The sequence below is a fragment of the Cydia strobilella genome, chromosome 1 (genome assembly GCF_947568885.1).
Source record: "Cydia strobilella chromosome 1, ilCydStro3.1, whole genome shotgun sequence".
Lineage (NCBI taxonomy): Eukaryota > Metazoa > Arthropoda > Insecta > Lepidoptera > Tortricidae > Cydia > Cydia strobilella.
This window is the reverse complement of record NC_086041.1, coordinates 30,731,738-30,750,705: the sequence shown is the minus strand read 5'-3', so window position 1 is coordinate 30,750,705 and position 18,968 is coordinate 30,731,738. Positions and strand designations below refer to the sequence as shown.

At 42.2% G+C, this 18,968-nt stretch overlaps 1 protein-coding gene across 18 annotated transcripts in view; it reads left to right on the top strand.

Annotated features, from left to right (window-relative positions):
* The window catches only part of LOC134743426 (cell adhesion molecule Dscam2), a 100,586-nt gene that overhangs the window by 77,214 nt on the left and 4,404 nt on the right, over window positions 1–18,968 (top strand). For 16 of the 18 annotated variants that reach the window (XM_063676828.1, XM_063676836.1, XM_063676820.1 and 13 more), the window contains 8 exons: window positions 178–279; window positions 1,655–1,855; window positions 3,406–3,582; window positions 5,386–5,481; window positions 7,203–7,378; window positions 7,767–7,880; window positions 8,623–8,761; window positions 9,280–9,429. In XM_063676828.1, coding sequence (XP_063532898.1) covers window positions 178–279; window positions 1,655–1,855; window positions 3,406–3,582; window positions 5,386–5,481; window positions 7,203–7,378; window positions 7,767–7,880; window positions 8,623–8,761; window positions 9,280–9,429 — 1,155 coding nt within the window. Of the gene's footprint in view, window positions 1–177; window positions 280–1,451; window positions 1,626–1,654; window positions 1,856–3,405; window positions 3,583–5,385; window positions 5,482–7,202; window positions 7,379–7,766; window positions 7,881–8,622; window positions 8,762–9,279; window positions 9,430–18,968 lie in introns of all 18 variants that reach the window. The other 2 variants (XM_063676907.1, XM_063676964.1) reach the window with 1 other exon arrangement.

Here is an 18,968-nt window from a genome sequence, read left to right as displayed (position 1 = left end):
GCCTCCCATTCGCTCAAGATGGACGAGCCACCGAAGCCTTTGCGCTTTTGTCACACCAATAATGTTTGGTTCTAAATTACAACTAACCGTGCGAAATTGTAAAATCGCAACAAAAACATTTCTCAACTTTATGTGCAAGGAATAAGGTAAAAATTTGTGTGAAACCGTATTTTGCAGATCTGGAGCCCGCGACCTGGTACGTCCTCCGCATCACGGCGCACAACAACGCCGGCTTTAACGTCGCCGAGTACGAGTTCGCCACGCTCACCATGACTGGCGGTACGATACACTAACTATCACCTACTGGCGGTACGATACACTAACTAGCACCTACTGGCGGTACGATACACTAACTAGCACCTACTGGCGGTACGATACACTAACTAGCACCTACTGGTGGTACGATACACTAATTAACACCTACTGGTGGTTAACCGTTCACCACAACAATGACAGAATTTTTATTTAGTTTTAACTGGGATATAAACATCCGCAATGACGACCACGTGTTCATGTTATACTCATAGATGAGCATATGTTATTACTGTAAGTTAAGACTTTTGTTAACAGAAAGAGTAGTGTCAAAAAGTACCTAGTGTCAAAGTCAACATTCTTACACTGGCGCAGTTAAACGTTAAAGTTTCACCTCGGAATGAGAGATAATAAGCTGGAAACTCGTATACACCTTCGTTATGACATATTAAAGGATCTCTTAAAAATCTACGCATAGATCGTGTGCGCGTCAGAAGTTATTGAAGGTCAAATGTCATACAAATCGGTTTTTCGCGGATATCAAAATTTCTATAGCTCCGATGTTAGTTATATGTAGGAAAGAGTTGTAAAGCATAAAAATTGCGTCAATTAGGTACTAAAAATGTTTTCATGCGATAAGCCACTTGAAGAGTCCATGGCACATAATATATTGTTTTGGAGAAGTAACCTTTGATGTCCTAAAATTACGTGAAAAGTCACCTCCATGGGTGGGGTGCCGACAATGGGGTAGTTTACTTACAAAACATAATTTTTTCAATGATATTATGCCTAGGCGTCGTACTTCGCGCTCCTAACCATTTCAGTTGAAGATGATAGTGTGGATATGACTTTGTCGTGGTAAATGTAAATATTTAGTTTAGAATCATGTAGTTTTATAGAAGTAGCTAGTTTTCATTTATCATCAAATAATAAATTGTACAAATTCGTATCTGAAATGCATCGCTTACCATGATTTTCAATATTCACTGCAATAATCTGCTCTATCACCGATTGCGCAGCGAAAACTCGACGATTGAGTCCGTTTTTTCTATACGTAATCGTTGATGCGGATTGAGCAGGACTATTTTATTTAATTCATAAACACGTAAGGTATGTCTCGCAACGTTGCTCTCTCGCCTTAAGTGCAAGCGAGAAAGCAACACTGCGCATATCTGTTAACAATTTGCGTTGCATTTCAGGTACGATCGCGCCCGCGCGCGAAGTCGGCGACGGGTCGCTGACCCCCGAGCAGACGATCAAACTGATCCTGTCGCATCTCAACCTGATCGTGCCCGTCGTCGCCGCCATCTTGGTTATCATCATCGCTATTGTCGTCGTCTGCGTTGTTAAAGGCACCAGAGATCACCACAAAGGTATACACAATGTATTCTTTCTTTTAAAGGTACCGTCGCGCCTCTACCAGGCAATGCTGGTAATGGAAAGCAGCTGCCGCCTTGGATCAAAGCGTGGCTGGAGCCTGAGGTTTTGGTGCCGATTCTGGCGACTATAGTGGTGTTCATAGTGGGTGTGGTGGTCATTTGCCTGACGCTCGCTAGGAGGAACACGCCGCACCGCCTGCGAGGTCAGAAGGACGTGTACGACTGTATGTATGCATGGAGCGACGCTTCATCTCTTCATTTTATCATCATAGCCAGTCTCGGTCACAAACAGCATATGAGGAAATCAGATATAATGGTCTCGTAAGCTGAACTGTCAGCGTCCTTGCAAAACCCGATCACCGAAACGTGACCGTAACATTAAATTCAAATCTACTCACCTACTGTTTTTTTGCTCATCTGTTGTTTAAGACATTTTGTGAAGTTGACTGATGTTACGTTACAGTCAGACGCAAACAAATCTTAGCCGTTTTTTTGAAGACTCCAGGTCACACTAAAACGAAGTCGAGGTCATGCTAAATAAAACAATGATTAAAGTGTGTATATTAATTAAGTATGAATGCGACATAACCATCGTCAATATGTACCATCCGTACCAATTAAATATCTTTATTTGAAATTGACGTCTTACTTGAAGTTATTTTGATTTAACTTTCGATTTAATTATTGTTGCTAACCATCATGTATTCTCCTTACATACTCGTATCATTAGATGTGGCAACCTATTTTTATCATTTCGAAGCCATCGTTTTATATAATTTGCAAAATCATTAAATTGTCAGTTTAAAAATCATTAAATTGTCAGTTTAACTTCCTATGTATAACGCTCTGCACCAGAGTCTTAAGTTATATGTATAATGATAATTTATAACTTCTGCCATGCTCCTAAAACGCTTACATAAATTGCAACCTTATAACATATTTTATAAAATTTCTGAACCAAATCCAAAATATATTTAAGCGTTCAATTAAATTTAATAATTGCATTATCATTAAGTTGAAGTACAAGAGGTATGAATCCAAATAATAAAACTATTTTGGTTTGTACCTATTCTGACGAAAATAAGTAAGTACCAACTTTGGGAAATAGGTTCAGTAATTATAAATATATTAGATATATTCATCTCGGCATATGGCTAGCTATAATTATATCATGAAATCCAAACAGTAAGCCCCACCTACTCTAGAACTCTATAAAACCTAGAGTAAGGTAGTAACGCAGAAATCAAAAGGTTATCACAGGTTGACAATTTGAATTAGAAACGTGCAGTAAAACGAACCTCACGCCATTGTAATTAGCCTCATGCATGAAGTTTATATTTGAACGAAATATGTTTTATTCGGATGTTTGTTACCGTTATATCATGTTACAAATGCATTTCCGTTTTTAAAATTACCATTTAATTGCTTAAAATTATAAATAAAAAGTACAAAAATTTGCCCGCGATAAGCTAGTGAGCGAAACGCTCGAAACGCCACGTGACGTCACGCGTTCGACAGATTAGTGTCATTAGTAGCAAACGTCAGTTGGGCCGCCCAACGTGTGACGTCATCACGCTCTGTCGAATTCGCGCCAAAAATTATGAGCGTTTCAACCGCTCAAAAATTTTCAACAGTTTAAATATTTTTTAATAAAATAATGTTAAGGTTTACAAAAGTATTTTTATCATTTCCGGTGTTCCAACGATATAAATTATGAATCCAAAAATAATAATAAATTCATGTATGAAGCTAATTGCGCGGTTGGTTGCCCCAGACGACGCCGTATACAACGCGTCCCAAGCGGCCATGGGCGGCGGCGGCGGCACGCTGGACAAGCGCGGCGGGCTGCGCGACGAGCTCGGCTACATCGCGCCGCCCAACCGCAAGCTGCCGCCCGTCCCCGGCTCCAACTACAACACCTGCGACCGCGTCAAGCGACAGGCCGTCATCAGTGAGTACATGCACATGCACGCAAACATAAACACATCGCCATTTATATAATCCTTCTCTTACAGATACAAAAGACCAACCTGTAACTTTGAAAAGGGACAGGGAATTTCGAAATTCATCATTCGGGATTGCTTTCCACGAAACTACGCACGATCGTAACCTCTTCAATTCAGTGCCTAACAAAATTTACAATTGAAATAAAACTATGAAAACGGATTATATCGCGTATATTGAATTTATAATACATCCCGACCCACCCCCCACCCGTCACCCGTTGACCACGAACGCTGTAAAGAGTTCGAAACGTCGGGATGTATTATAAATTCAATATACGCGATATAATCCGTTTTCATAGTTTTATTTCATGAGTAACTATCGCGGTAACCGAAGACAATAAAATTTACAATTGTCAATACGCACTTTTCTTATTTGGATCTTTTACACATATTTGTTTTTTTTTTAAATACTTCTCATCAAAGTAAATTCACTCTATCGAAATAAACTAAAAATTAAATGGGTAAGTAAATTATTTCAGATTATTATGAGCCTATCTGCACGTATTTCTCTCTTCGCTATTTCTTGCCTAGATATTCCTAATTTATAATTTAAGACCATAGTTTTTAGCAAAGGTGACAAGGTGGGTGACGGTATAAAAATGCATAGATGTTGTCCGTTGTCATTATGTCTGTTCATTCCCTATTGTTTATTATTTAATTCTCCCTATCATGGTGTCCCCCCTACTTATGATACAACATGTTCGTGCATTAAATAAACCAAATTCATTTATCTTAAAATTCTAATTAAAGAAACTTAAACAAGACGTACAAACCTGCATGGTTTCAATTTCGCTGCCCTCGACAAATATTTTTTCCTGATATGATATCCTGAGGATAATTTTGATATTAAATTATAAACATTTCTTTAATGCACGACATTATCAAATGCGGTTAATAAAGATCAGTGAATCGTTAAGTAATTTTATTAAAATTTTATCTTATTTTTTTAACTAATTCATTGATATGAATCTTTATTAGCCGTGTACGTCAGAACAAATCTAATTTTGTCTGTTCGATGTGTTTATTTTACATCGGGCACGCTTTTTATAATTATTTGAATAGTTCGATAGCATCTTTCTGGTTTTGAATTGACCGCGATTGTACACTTGATCTTTGTACATTGTGATAAAGTTTATATATTAGCTAACGAGATGCTATCGGACCGCATGCCTTCAAAAGAACCACGACAAATCGCATGGATCAAATCAAGCTTATGATAGACCAATACTTGAGCTTGGACGCGGACGTAGCAATAGTTTCTGGTTCTGCTTCGCCGCTTACGTATTGCGTCCGATCCTAAATCGAGAAAATACGAGATCGTGATAGTAAAACGATTAAAATGGTAAATCACTTAAGATCTCAGATATTTTGTTGGGTACAATTGCAATAAAACCAGTATGGCTTATTGTCTCTCTAAGTCTTAGAAGACAGATTAATCATGATTCATGAACTATGATCACCCGGGAGATCTCGGCAGGCGTATGATGGACGCGGATTTCGATGTAACTGATAGGATATAGAATCATTCATCTTTCATTCAACGACCAATATCAAAAAGGGACATTACCTTAAGCATGTCATTATGACATCGATTACCTTGTCCACCATAGGTACGCTTGCAGCTGATTACAATGGAGCCATTAATTTGCTCTCCTATTACCAATAAATCATATATGTTGGATCGCATCGTAAGCGTCGAAGCTCAGATCCCTGCGTAGTCGTGGTTCCTAACCGGTAGTGTGGCACAGTGAACGCGCACTCGACGTGGGATCCTCGCCGGCACCACTACGAGCGCGTGCGCCGCGCGCACCAGCGCCGCGGCTCCGGCGACACCATCTCCACAGGTGACTGACGCCACGACGCCAGGGTCATCGCCCGACTAACGAACACAAACTGACATTCTAATTATCCGCTTAACCAGAGGGCCACAGAACGCACGCTCCGATCGTGCACGCTTGACGCTAACGCTAACCCCCATACATTTGTTTTAACCGATGTATGAAAGTCGGCGACGGCGTCCACATCGTGCGTGGACGCTCGGAGCGTTCGTTTCGTGGCCGAGGAGTTACACGATAATTCCTCCAAGCGCACATCTCTCTAGCAGGTATTCAGACGTATTATTTTTGTGGAAGAGCGTGATTTTTTAATGGTATTTTCGATTGTTTTGTTAATCTTTATAAAACAAGTGAAAATATCATCAAAATGTTGAGGTCCTTTATCGAAAAGACGTCCGGACTCATTCAACAACAAAATAACACTTGTAACAAATGAACGGCGATTATACTGGTATCAAAAAGTAGTTACTAATATCCAATTACATCTACATAAAAAATATAGTACTTATACGTTAGTAGGTACTACATATTATCTACACCGTGTTTATATAATTGCAAAATTATATACTGTAAATCTATTTCTGGCCTGAAGTTAACCACATAATTGACACAAAACCACTTGTAACTTAAGATGAAGTTGGACATTAATACAGAATTGTAATGAGCTAATGAGGTTCTAACAGAGTGGAGTATCGACTAACTTGCCTGAACCGTGAGTATGTGTATGTGTTTTATATGAGCAGTCTGCCTAGAAATAATGTAAGGATATATATAAAGACCATATTCAATTTTAGCAAAGGCCAAGTTTCAATAGAAACTGAAGAAGAAGATAATAGAAAAGGAAGTTGAGCTCTTTAAATATCCATTAAATTCTGGGCAGACAGGTTTTAAGTGTAATTCATAGATTATTGCAACCTAGTTTTGCTTTTTTTCTAACCCAGTTATTTTTTATTTGCTTCTCTTTTTCTGTATGATAGAATTAGGTAGCATGTATTTGATCTAGATTTATTTAAAAAAATCGGTAACAGGTTTTTAATATACATCTAATTACCTATTTATCAAAACTGTGTTTTAAGCATATTCAATTATTTTTCAATATACCTATACATTATTATGGAATACCATTTGCATAAAACAAAAAAGCATCTAATATAACTAAAATGCATGTGAATAATACCCTATTATTAAAAAAAAAGAATAATAACCAAACGCACGATCACAACCTAACTTAATTTCACTAATAATTTTAGATTAAAATAGAAATAAAAATCCTACGCTATATGCCAACAAAATCCATTTTATGCCAAAAATGCCTTACATCATTTTGGAACAGAGCTGATATTCTCCAAACTGCTGGATCGATTTCTAGGAATCATAGCTAAGAACCACCGCAAGAAAACTCGCTTTTACGTTAAAAAAAACCGCATCGAAATCGGCCCACCCGTTAGAGAGCTATGATGCCACAGACATTGGCGGCAAACATATAACCCTCTTTTTGCGCGGGTTAAAAAAGCAAACTCCTTCTCGCAGAGACACTAAACAAACTTTAAACGAACAAACTTTTATCTGAATCTATCCATCAACTGCCTACATTTCTTCAACAAAATAATAACCGAATGTTTATCATTTAATATAGCCCATAAACAAGTCATAATCAACAAGAACCCGACCAAACCAAGTCTCTGCGAGAATTTCCACATAAGCGGCCTACTTATAACAACTGTTTCCAGGCATGGAGGATGAGATCTGCCCGTACGCCACATTCCACCTGCTGGGCTTCCGCGAGGAGATGGACCCGAGCAAGGCGCTGGCGTTCCCTCACGCGCACGCGCACGCGCACGCCGGCACGCTCGCGCACCCGCACCCGCACCACCCCGCGCACTCCCGCGCCGGCAGCCAGAGCATGGTGAGTGTATTCCCGGATTACGCCTTTACGGTTGCTGCCAATGCGAGTATGCTGGACAAAATTACCAAAAACCACAAACCTAGACAACCCTGGGCTGTGCATGTAGCGGCGGTAGCGGCATGAGCAGTGTGGTGTCTTATACTGGCGTTACGTAATGCATTAAGTGCAGGATAATTACGAAGTTTTAACAAAATGGATGGACCCACGTAAAAGTAATCCTGTCATTTTGTTACAAAAATGTAGATCTGTGAAGTGACTGGAATGCTAAATAAAGCTAATTGACAGAAAGTGACAATTGGTGCCGTGACCAGGATTCGGATATTATAACAATAAAAATGTGAGTAGTAGTTATGTAATGCGAATAACTTTTCTATAAACTTGGTTTTAGCCTCGCGCCAACAGCCGCTACGCCCGCAAGAACTCCCAGGGAGGACAGAGCGCCATCTACTCCACTGCCCCCGAGTACGACGACCCGGCCACCTGCGCTGAAGAGGACCAATACGTGAGTCGTCGACATACTAACTCATTATTCACATAATTTGGAGAAGGATGGAGTTTCGTACAGTTGCCATCATATATAACAGAGCGGCCAAGGTATTCACAAAGCTGCGCCATGGTAGAGTGTACTCGATCCCATGGCGCCCTCACAAACGGCAAAGAGGATGAAACGACGGAGTGGGTTTAGAGGGTAGGGCCAGGTTCTCCCTCCCCTCTCGCCACTTGAGAGGGGACAGGAGCGGCGAGTCCCACACACCCCCCCATCAATGGCCTTCTCACGGCCGGGGGGACGGTGCGTAAAAAAAAAGGTATTCACAGAGCTTCTATTATCAAGACATTAAAGGGCATGTTCAGGTATTTTTCAGGACCTCCACCGCTCCAATTTATCTGATGGCGACTGAAATAATAAGTACCTTGAAAAAAAATCTGATGAAAACATTATCAGAAAGGCGGACTGACCTCAAAGAATAGTTTCCTGTCTAAGTTCAAAGGCTGGTTGCAGTTGCTTTTGTAAACACCATATTACCCTTGCCTATGCCTTTTCAAATATTTAATGCATATTTGCAAAGGTGCACAACAGTTGGTGTGCGCTCAGATGAGGAAGTAGAAACGGACAATACAGAACCTCAAAATTTAAGTTTTTGCATGTACGGAACGCAAGCTCACGTTGCTCTTTGATGCTTAAACACTACTGGCCTGACATTCGAATTTGATTCTTACCTGTATACAAATATGGTTTATTTCAGCGCGCCCGCTACTCCCGACCGATGTACGCCTGCGGCCCCGAGTACGACGAGCCCGCGTGCTGCCAGCCCGAGGACGAGCAGTACACCGGCGCCTACGGCACGCCCTACTCCGACCACTACGGCTCCCGGCCCAGCATCGGTGAGTAACCTCACTAAGCTATCATCATTCCCAATAGATGTGTGCCCTGACAGGGTCACTAGGGTTCGTGCGTGTTCAAAATGACATCTTGTGACTAAAATCATAAACTTTCACTTGACGTTGACACTTCACGCCAATAAGCAAGTGTTACCCTCTCCCGTTCACTCCCTTGCGCATTGAGGGTTTGCCATCTTGTGGCCTAAATCGGAAACTTAAATTGGTTGAATTGCCGGGCCAGCCGCCGAGGCCGGTGTCATGGATTTCCGATGGCTCGGCTGAGTTTTCGGTTTCCGTCGTAATAACAGCTTGTTTTTTTTTTTTTTTTTTTTATTGATTTAACCGCTTAATATCTGAATTCAGATCTAATTGTCTAGGCTCAAAGAAATCTGTCTGGTAGATTTCAAACGTCAGTTGTAAATTTATCTGCGGCGGCTATTTCCGTTAGTTTAATTACCCTATCGGACCGCATATTGTATGTCCGTTATAAGACGTGAATAAGTGAACGCGGTCTCCCTTAGGAACCCGCAAGTGCGGCGGGTCGCCCGAGCCGCCGCCGCCGCCGCCGCGCAACGCCGCCGCAGACAACAACTGCTCCTCCTCCTTCAACGAGAGCAAGGACTCCAACGAGATCTCCGAGGCCGAGTGCGACCAGCCCCGCAACTATCCCGGTACGTACTCACTCGGAGTAAACCTTACTCCAACGAGATAAGGTCTACTTTCGTTCACATTGTTAACTGACAATTCTAAAACCTTACGAGTATTACAAAGACAAGGTTCTCCGATGGTCGGTTAACTGTTGTCTTATACTATCCGCAATCTAAACTGACGACTGATGTTATATTCGGTCGAAGAGGCTTGCCTTGGACATCCGAGAAAGACCTCGAGGATATCGACTTTGCAGACGACCTCTGCCTTATAGCAACCACGCGTGAGCAACTCCAAGACAAGGCAGAAGATCTAGCAGAAGAGGCTGAAAAGGAAGGATTGCGCATTAACTACAAGAAAACAAAGGAAATGCGCCAGAACACCACCGATTCAACTTCAATGCTGATCAAGGGAAACCAGATTGAACAAGTGGCTAGCTTTTGCTATCTGGGCAGTATTGTCGACCAGAGTGGAGGAACGGAAGCAGACATTGAAGCACGAATAAACAAAGCCCGAGCCGCATTCGGCCAGCTTAAACCTGTGTGGAACTCCTCTACCCTGACGAGAAGAACCAAAGTGAGGATCTTCAATTCCAATGTAAAGGCCGTGCTGCTGTACGGGTGCGAAACCTGGTTTGTCCGCAAAGATCTAATGACGAAGCTCCAAGTGTTTGTGAACAAATGCTTAAGGCAAATCCTTCGCATCTTTTGGCCTAACTGGATCACAAACGCTCACTTATGGAGAATAACCGGACAAACACCCGTGCACAGGGAGATACAGACGCGAAAATGGCATTGGATTGGACATATCCTCAGGAAACCTGACACCCACCTATCCAAAGTGGCCCTGACCTGGAAGATGCCCGGCAAGCGGAAACATGGTCGCCCTAAATCCACTTGGCGTCGTTCTGTGGAGCAAGAACTGGGTGTATTGGGGATGGGGTGGGAGGAGGTTACCCAAGCTGCCCAAGACCGTAGTCAATGGAAAGACAAGATTCGGGCCCTACACCCCAGCAGGGGGTAACAGGAAAAGAAGAAGAAGAAAAGAAGATGTTATATTACTATCTCTTTCACACTCACTACGGACGTGTTAGTGTGAATGAAAAGTTTTACGACCCCGATCGTCAATTTGGTTTGCGGATAGGAATACAACTTCTGAATATCCAAGTTTGTTATCATCAATAGCTATATTATACGTAGGGCTGCCATCTGTTTCGTATTTAGCCTTCTAAGTCCGAATGTCCTTTTAAGAGGACAAAATCAAGAACGTTTCAATATTCAAAACTGCAAAGATGACGGGGATTTAGGGAGGATAGATTCAATAAAAACTAGGACATTTCTTAATTGATTCCCTGCAAACTGTTTTATTTTTGGGATATAAAAAACTAGTGGCTCTGTGAGCTGTAGACCTCGCGATAAGCTAATGTTCATTCATTCATTCATTCATTTATTCCTTTATAAAACATAGTTTTACATGTCAAATACAGTATTTCATATTTACAACTATTTACATCTAAGTTAACTTGATTGTTAAAATTATAGTAGTAGTAGTAAATCACTTTATTGTACAAAACAAAAATTGATAACATGAAATTCATATAAATTTAGGTACAAAGGCGAGCTTATCCCTATAAGGGATTTCTTCCAGCTAACCTTAGAGTAAATGATATTATAAAATGTCTAACATTGGAACCATACTCTTGTAATCGGGAAGGAACTGGCTCTTGAGACACAGGAAAACCTACTTTGAGAGTCAGGAACCAAAGTTATGTAATAATTTAAAGTTGCAATAAAGTTTTTTTTTTTTATTGAGTCATTACTTCACAGAGAAATATAATTGTCTTAAGGCGCTCCAGTGGCGCTGACCCTTAGTCCTTTATCCCAATTTCCGCCATTTTGAACACTTTCCAAATAAACGAAACGACATTAAAATTCTATCTGACTATCGAACCTGCTCACAAAATTTCAATAGAATTCTAAAAATACAGAGGAGAACATCCGGAAATACACAGTTGAAACGGAAACCTTCGCTAACACTTGGTAAATTAAGTTTTAGATCGGGGTCGGCAACTTAGGTGATGGCAGCCCTAGCCAACGCCAAACGATATGAAATTGATGACACTGATATTTCATGACACATTGATGACACTAAGTCTATTAACAGTTTTGAATGATTCACGGTTAGTTTCACTAGACTTTATATTGACCGGGATATGGGACGTGATTACTGTACAATCGCCCTCGAGTAGGACAATTGTTTTTCGAGAGAAATTAAACGATCTATGCCAGTGAAAGCGAATCAATCAAAAGCCAACTCACCCCGTGTCTGCATGTCGAACGCCTGGTCGGTACCGACACTCTCCAACGGCGAGGTGATGCTGTAGTGACTGCTACGAGGGTTTTTGCACACAAATCGACAGTTTTTTACACGTTTTGGGTTTATCACTGCGAACGAGCTTGCGCCTACGAGAATGAGCCGCCATCGAATCGATCTACCTTCAACTGGCTTTTCATAAACGTCAAAAATATTCGAAAACTACCCTACCTACTGTCGCTAATCAATGTATTCCATTTTACGATATATAGAATATTTCTAAAAAAAAAACAACAATTAAAACTAAACTAGATATGGTGTCCGGAACCATCATTCCGCCCACCAATACGAAGTATTTTACGAATAAACTAGTCTATAGGTAAAGGACACAACTTTACCAGAGGCCTTTGTAGTAGACCTGATTGTGACCGAACAGTAGCTACACGGGAGATCCCGTCTTTGCCCGGATGCAAAGATACTATACGACCAAGAGACCAATGAAGTGGCTTCAGTTGTTCATCTTTAATCAATACTAATGTGCCCACCTTGGGTTCATCAATATCCGAGTGCCATTTCGCGCGTTGATTTAACGTATGCAAGTACTCCAAATGCCATCGCTTCCAGAAATCACGATGGAGTTTCTGAACAAGCTGCCAACGACTCGAAATGGAAATGTTTGTATCGCTAGTTGAAGTATCTACGAGTGATGTCAAGGGCTCTAAGGTGAGAGAATGTCCGGGTGTTAACACCGACATGTCGTTTGGATCGGAATTCATCTCACAAAGTGGCCGTGAGTTAAGGGCCGATTCAATTTGGGCGGCCACTGTAAGAAATTCCTCATAAGTTAGGATTTGATTCCCTACCACGCGAGCAAGATGTGTTTTAAACGATTTGATGTTGGCTTCCCACAGGCCGCCGAAGTGGGATGCGGCTGGTGGATTGAACGAGAATTCGATACTCTCACGAGAGGCTGCGTCTTGCATGAGAGGTAGTAACGCGTTATAAGCGCCTACGAAATTCGTACCCCGGTCACAATGTATACGTTGGCAACGGCCACGGCGAGCGATAAATCGACGCAGGGCAGCGAGAAAGGCTTCGGTGGTCAGTCCTATAACGAGCTCGATATGTGATGCTTTGATCGCAAAACATATAAATAAACACACGTGTGTTTTAAAAGGCCTGGCCCCACGATAGCGTTTGATGTATGTGGGAAAAGGACCCGCAAAATCGACACCGATACACGAGAATGGTTTTACTTGCGAAATTCGAGTTTTGGGTAGGTCTGCCATACGGGGCACTAAAGGCTTAGGATTAGAGCGGAAGCACTTTATGCATTTCGATAAGCGAGAATTAATCACGCGCTTAGAAGCAAGGATCCAAAAGTTTTGTGCAATCAAGAAATTTAGCGTGCGTAACCCCGGATGTTGATTATCATTGTGTACTTGATCGATGACGAGCTGTGTCATGCGATCCTGACTGGGTAGCAGTAAGGGATGTTTGCAATCGTAATCGAGTTCAGAGTGAACCAGCCTACCGCCCACCCTCAACAAACCGGATGTATCGATAAAAACACTGAGTTTTCTGAAATGTTTAGGCAACTTTTTACCGTCCTTAAGAGATTTAATCTCACTCGAGAATGACTTTTCTTGAGTCAACTTTACTAAACTAGTAAGGGCACCATCGAGTTCCGATTGAACAAGTGGGCCGAAACGTCTGTTGTCAGGGTTACGACAGTTATGTACGAAACGATGAACGTAAGCGACAATGCGCTTAGCCTTATTCAGACTCGAATGTCTGGATAAGAAGTCGTCAAGCTGGTTGACGGCAGTGAACAATACGGTCTGTTTGGGGACCCTTTGTTCGTCCAACAAATCCGATTCAACTTCGATAGACAACGGTGACTTTGGCCAGGAGCTACTGTCAAGTGCCAACCAAGCGGGGCCTGTCCACCATAATGGATGGTTTACAAGTTCTCGAACCGTGACTCCGCGAGAGGCACAGTCGGCCGGATTGGTTTCTGACGTGACATGGCGCCAGTGACCAGCAGGTATTTTCTCTTGTATGTGACTTACGCGATTACTGACGTAAGTCTTCCAGCGTTGTGACGGCGAACGTAACCAAGAGAGTGTCACAGTGGAATCAGACCAACAGAATATATCCTCAAATTTGACGTCTGCGCCGTAGACTTCCTTTACGTGTTCGACGAGGTCTGTCAGCAAAACTGCAGCGCACAGTTCCGAACGAGGAATAGAAATACGTTTTAAAGGAGAGACCTTACAGCGTGACATTATCAAATGTATGGTGATGCTACCATCGCCATGCCGAATGCGAAAGTAAACGACAGCCGAATATCCCGCCTCCGAAGCGTCACAGAAGCCATGCAGCTGAACACTACAAGACTCTGTCGACGGAATGAATCGAGGTATTTCGAGAGACGACAATAAGTCGAGATCTAAACGATAACGAAGCCAGTTTTGGCTGATGTTGGGGGGTGCTACCACATCCCAATCTAATCCAAGAGTCCAAAGATCTTGAATTATGCGCTTGAACGAGAGTGTCAAGGGTGTAAGAAACCCAAGAGGATCGAATATGCGTGCCAATTCCGAAAGAATATTTCGTTTTGTACACTTTTCATGAAGCGTATTGACCGTGAAAGTGAACGCGTCACTGGACGGGTTCCACTCCATACCGAGCACCTTAACGGGAGATGTCGGTTCCGAATCGAAAGAGAGCGTCTTATTATGACAATGGGTCGGGTCGAGATTCTCGAGCAAGCGGGGGCAGTTGCTCGACCACTTGCGGAGTTCGAAACATCCTTTCTCTAGGATCTTGACAACCTGAGACTGAAGGTCGAGAGCTGATTCGACGGACTCAGCGCCTGTCACCACGTCATCGACGTAAATGTCGCGGTTGAGGACGTCAACCGCACGAGGATACTCTTTGCCTTCATCAATGGCCAATTGAATCAGGGCTCGAATTGCGAGGAAACTGGACGAAGACATACCGTAGGTTACGGTATTTAGACGAAACTCTTGTATAGGTTCATCGAGCGAGAACCTGAATAAGATGCGTTGAAAGTCTCGATCGGTGAGAGAGACTAAGATTTGTCGATACATTTGGCGTATGTCGGCTGTGAAGACAACCGCATGCAAACGAAAGCGAAGTAAAATCGAAACGAGATCAGATTGCAGTTTCGGTCCAACGAGCAACTGATCATTCAACGAGGGGCCTCCAGCAGGCTGAGCAGTTCCATCGAAGACTACCCTTAATTTGGTGGTGGCGCTGCTGGGCTTGAGCACGCAGAAATGCGCTAAGTGATAAGCACGCCCGTCTGGTTGGGGTGCAACTGGCTCCATGTGACCAGCATCGAGATAATCACGCATGAAATCATTGTATTCTGTCCGGAGCTCCGGTGCACGAGAGAGTCTCTTTTCGAGGGAGAGCAAGCGGCGCTCGGCGAGGGCGCGCGAGTCACCAAAACGAGGATCGACAGTTCGAAACGGCAAGTGTACGATATATCTCCCGTTCGAGTCACGTGTGTGAGTCGAGGCGAATATTTTCTCACACGTGACTTCATCATCAGTTAAGGGCGAAGCGTTAGGGAGACTTTCAATTTCCCAAAATTTTCGAATTTGGGAATCCAGCGATTCGATCGAGCAAAACAATGAAGTTTGGGAATGGGAAGTTGCGCAAGGGGCCTTTCCCATGACAACCCAGCCAAGTTTGGTCTCAAAGATTGTGGGTCCTTCGTCACAGTTGTGACGGTTACCCAAAAATATTTGACAAAACACATCCACCCCCAATAAGGCGTCAATGTTCCCAGGTTTATCGAAATTAGAGTCGGCGAGTTCGAATGCGCTGACGCATGACAGCCGGTCTATGTCAATTTTTACCGCAGGCTGATTGCTGCATATTTTGGGTGTAACAAAGGCTTCGACGCACATTTCGAAATCAGATTTCATGCTGCGAATGTTAAGAGTGGTATAAGAAGTTGTCAACGTTGACACCTCACAAACACCCTCGATAGAGGCATTTTTTTGTCGTATCGGAAGTCCAAGCCGCTGCGCGCAACGTCGCGTAATAAGGTTTGGCTGACTGCAATTATCTATGACAATACGAATTTTTTGATAACTACCGAACTTATCTAGTACCTCCACGCACGCAGTGGCGAAAAGAGAAATTTGGCCCACAGGTGCTGGGTCGGATGCAAGCATGGTCACTTGTTTGTCAGGCAAGTGCCTTGGGGTGTCGAGGGGCGAAGACGACGAGCAAGTCGCGGCTCCAACGTTGGTCGCGGCCGACGAACCGACGCTGACCTTGGAATTGCCGCTTTCGATATCGAAATGAATAGTAGTGTGATGAGCGACATTACACTTTTGACAACGAGACTTCGAGGGGCAAGTTTTAACTACGTGTCCAGAACGTAAGCAGTTGACGCAGAGCCGATTGTCCTTGACAACAGAAAAACGCTCGTGAGGAGTCTTGTTCCGATATTCAAGACATTTAGCAAGATCATGATTTGACTTGCATAACACGCAAAACGATTCGATCGAGGTGGCGCTAGTGGTGACTAGCGTTTTATAGGCTGCGCCCGCGGGTGCGCGATCCTGCGCCGGGCGCCAGGCAGCGGTGCGTGGCGCGGCGTGTGCGCGCGCGGTGCGCCCGGGTGCCGCGGGTGCGCGCGCCGCAGGGGCGGCGGCGCTCTCTGTGAGGTCGGCAAGCTCTAATGCTTGACCGGCCTTACTCACGTATTCTAACAACGAGTCAAATGACGGTACGTCCTTGTTGTCGTTCTGCAGTTCAAAACGACGACGAGTATCCAGGTCCAATTTATTGATCAATAAATAAAACAATGGGAAATCCCAATCGTTGACGGGAAATCTCAAGTTTTTCAAAACCGCGATATTTTCTTTGAAAGTGTCTACGAGTCGGCGTAATTCGCTAGGCGAATTAGATTTCAACGAGGCGTTCTGAATTTCTTCCCAATGTCGGAAGGCTAATTTTCGTTTGTTATTATATCGATCGATCAAAGCCGCGTAAGCGTCTAAATAATTGTTATCCGATAAAGGAAACCCTTTTAACAATTGCAGTGGTTCACCCGAAAGGAGTGAAATCAAAATCGAAAACCGCTCAATATTCGACAATCGTTTGTTTTGATGCACCATTGTGTTGAACATGTCGTAAAATGTTCCCCATGATTTAATGTTGCCATCAAAATTGACAAGATTTAAGCGAGGCAACTTAACGGACAAATCAGTTCTATTTGTCTCGCCCTCAATACTAGTCGCGGTCGACAACGAAGTATGAATTTCGATTATTTGAAAATATTTATCGTCAAATTCTTGACGTACGACATCCTCCTGGTCTAACTCATTCGCATCCGTTATTTCCGAAATAAGTTTCAAGTGGTGGGTTTCAAAGCTAGAACAATAGCCGTCTATTTTGCTAAATCTAGACATAAACAGCGGTAATCGCGAGGAGTCCGCCTTAGCCTGCAACCCGGCGGCTAAACATTCGTCGATACGTTTGATCGATATTTCGCGTTTTAATTGCAAATTGCGACGAGCAAGTGCCTTAGACATGATTAGTTTAACTGTCTACCAACGCGTTAATTAAATGTAAAAGGAACTTCTTCGATAAACAAATCAAATTGTAGAACGAACAAATTTCAACCTTATGCACTATGATATAAGGTTCACCCGCCACTATACTATCGAATACACAACTTATAAATAATATTTGCGAAGAATAATTGATCTCACTACAATAGGTACGAAAATAATTCTTGTGAGAATTAATATAACGATTAATGTTCAAAACGATTAGAATTGAGACTTGCAATTCAATTATTTTTCGAATGATTACGAATGTAGAATGTAGGTGACGAAACGAAAACACTAATTAAATGAATTATTTCACTACGACAACAAAACAGTTAGCACCGTGTTGTGCTGCCGTTGGAAAATAGACCTTAAACGACTGAGAATAAGTTTGCAAGTTTGCGCCAATTATGAGTGCGTAACGTAGGTATGTAAATAATTTCAGCAGAAAGTAACAAATTATTGATTAGGAATTAGGATTAACTATATATGTGATTTATGTGAATATTAATGGACATCTATCTGTGAACATTATTCGATAATAATGCACGATATTTGTGTAGACTAAATACGTAGGCAAAATATTACTAATTTATCTGTACTCGTACTATTGTGTAAATTATATTTGTCTATGTGTTATATTCACTTTACAAAATAACAATAACTAAATGTAATTATCGCTATTCTTAAAGTCTCCAAATCAACACTATTGTTTATAGGTTATTTTATTACGTAATCAGATATGGCACGCGGTGCAAATATTATCCGACTAACTTTAGAAGTATTCTATTCCAACGGTATCAATACCAAATTCAATGCCTATTAAATTTGGTCGTATAATATGATTGCATCATCAATTCGATGGGCTAAAATTCGATATTTCAATATAATATGCTAAAATAACTGTATATCTGTAGGATTTTAGGCGTTTTAAGGTAACTTTATCTATAGGTAGCTAAAACGATTGCTTATTATTGGACTTTGGAGGAATAATGGCTACAGGCTCGATGCTAATTACCTTTGCGATATTTAAATAATTACGAGGATTATTTATACGAAAATATGACTATGTATTGTGCGATATGTACGATAAGCGAAACGAAAATTAACGATATGGTAACGAGACGAGATTAGCGACAGTTGTAACGAAACGAAAGTGGTTCAACGTCACTCCTGGCCCCGAGACAGGTTAGCTGTTCTCAGTTTGAGGAGGATCCGGTTCGAAGGACCAAATGTACAATCGCCCTCGAGTAGGACAATTGTTTTTCGAGAGAAATTAAACGATCTATGCCAGTGAAAGCGAATCAATCAAAAGCCAACTCACCCCGTGTCTGCATGTCGAACGCCTGGTCGGTACCGACACTCTCCAACGGCGAGGTGATGCTGTAGGGACTGCTACGAGGGTTTTTGCACACAAATCGACAGTTTTTTACACGTTTTGGGTTTATCACTGCGAACGAGCTTGCGCCTACGAGAATGAGCCGCCATCGAATCGATCTACCTTCAACTGGCTTTTCATAAACGTCAAAAATATTCGAAAACTACCCTACCTACTGTCGCTAATCAATGTATTCCATTTTACGATATATAGAATATTTCTAAAAAAAAACAACAATTAAAACTAAACTAGATATGGTGTCCGGAACCAT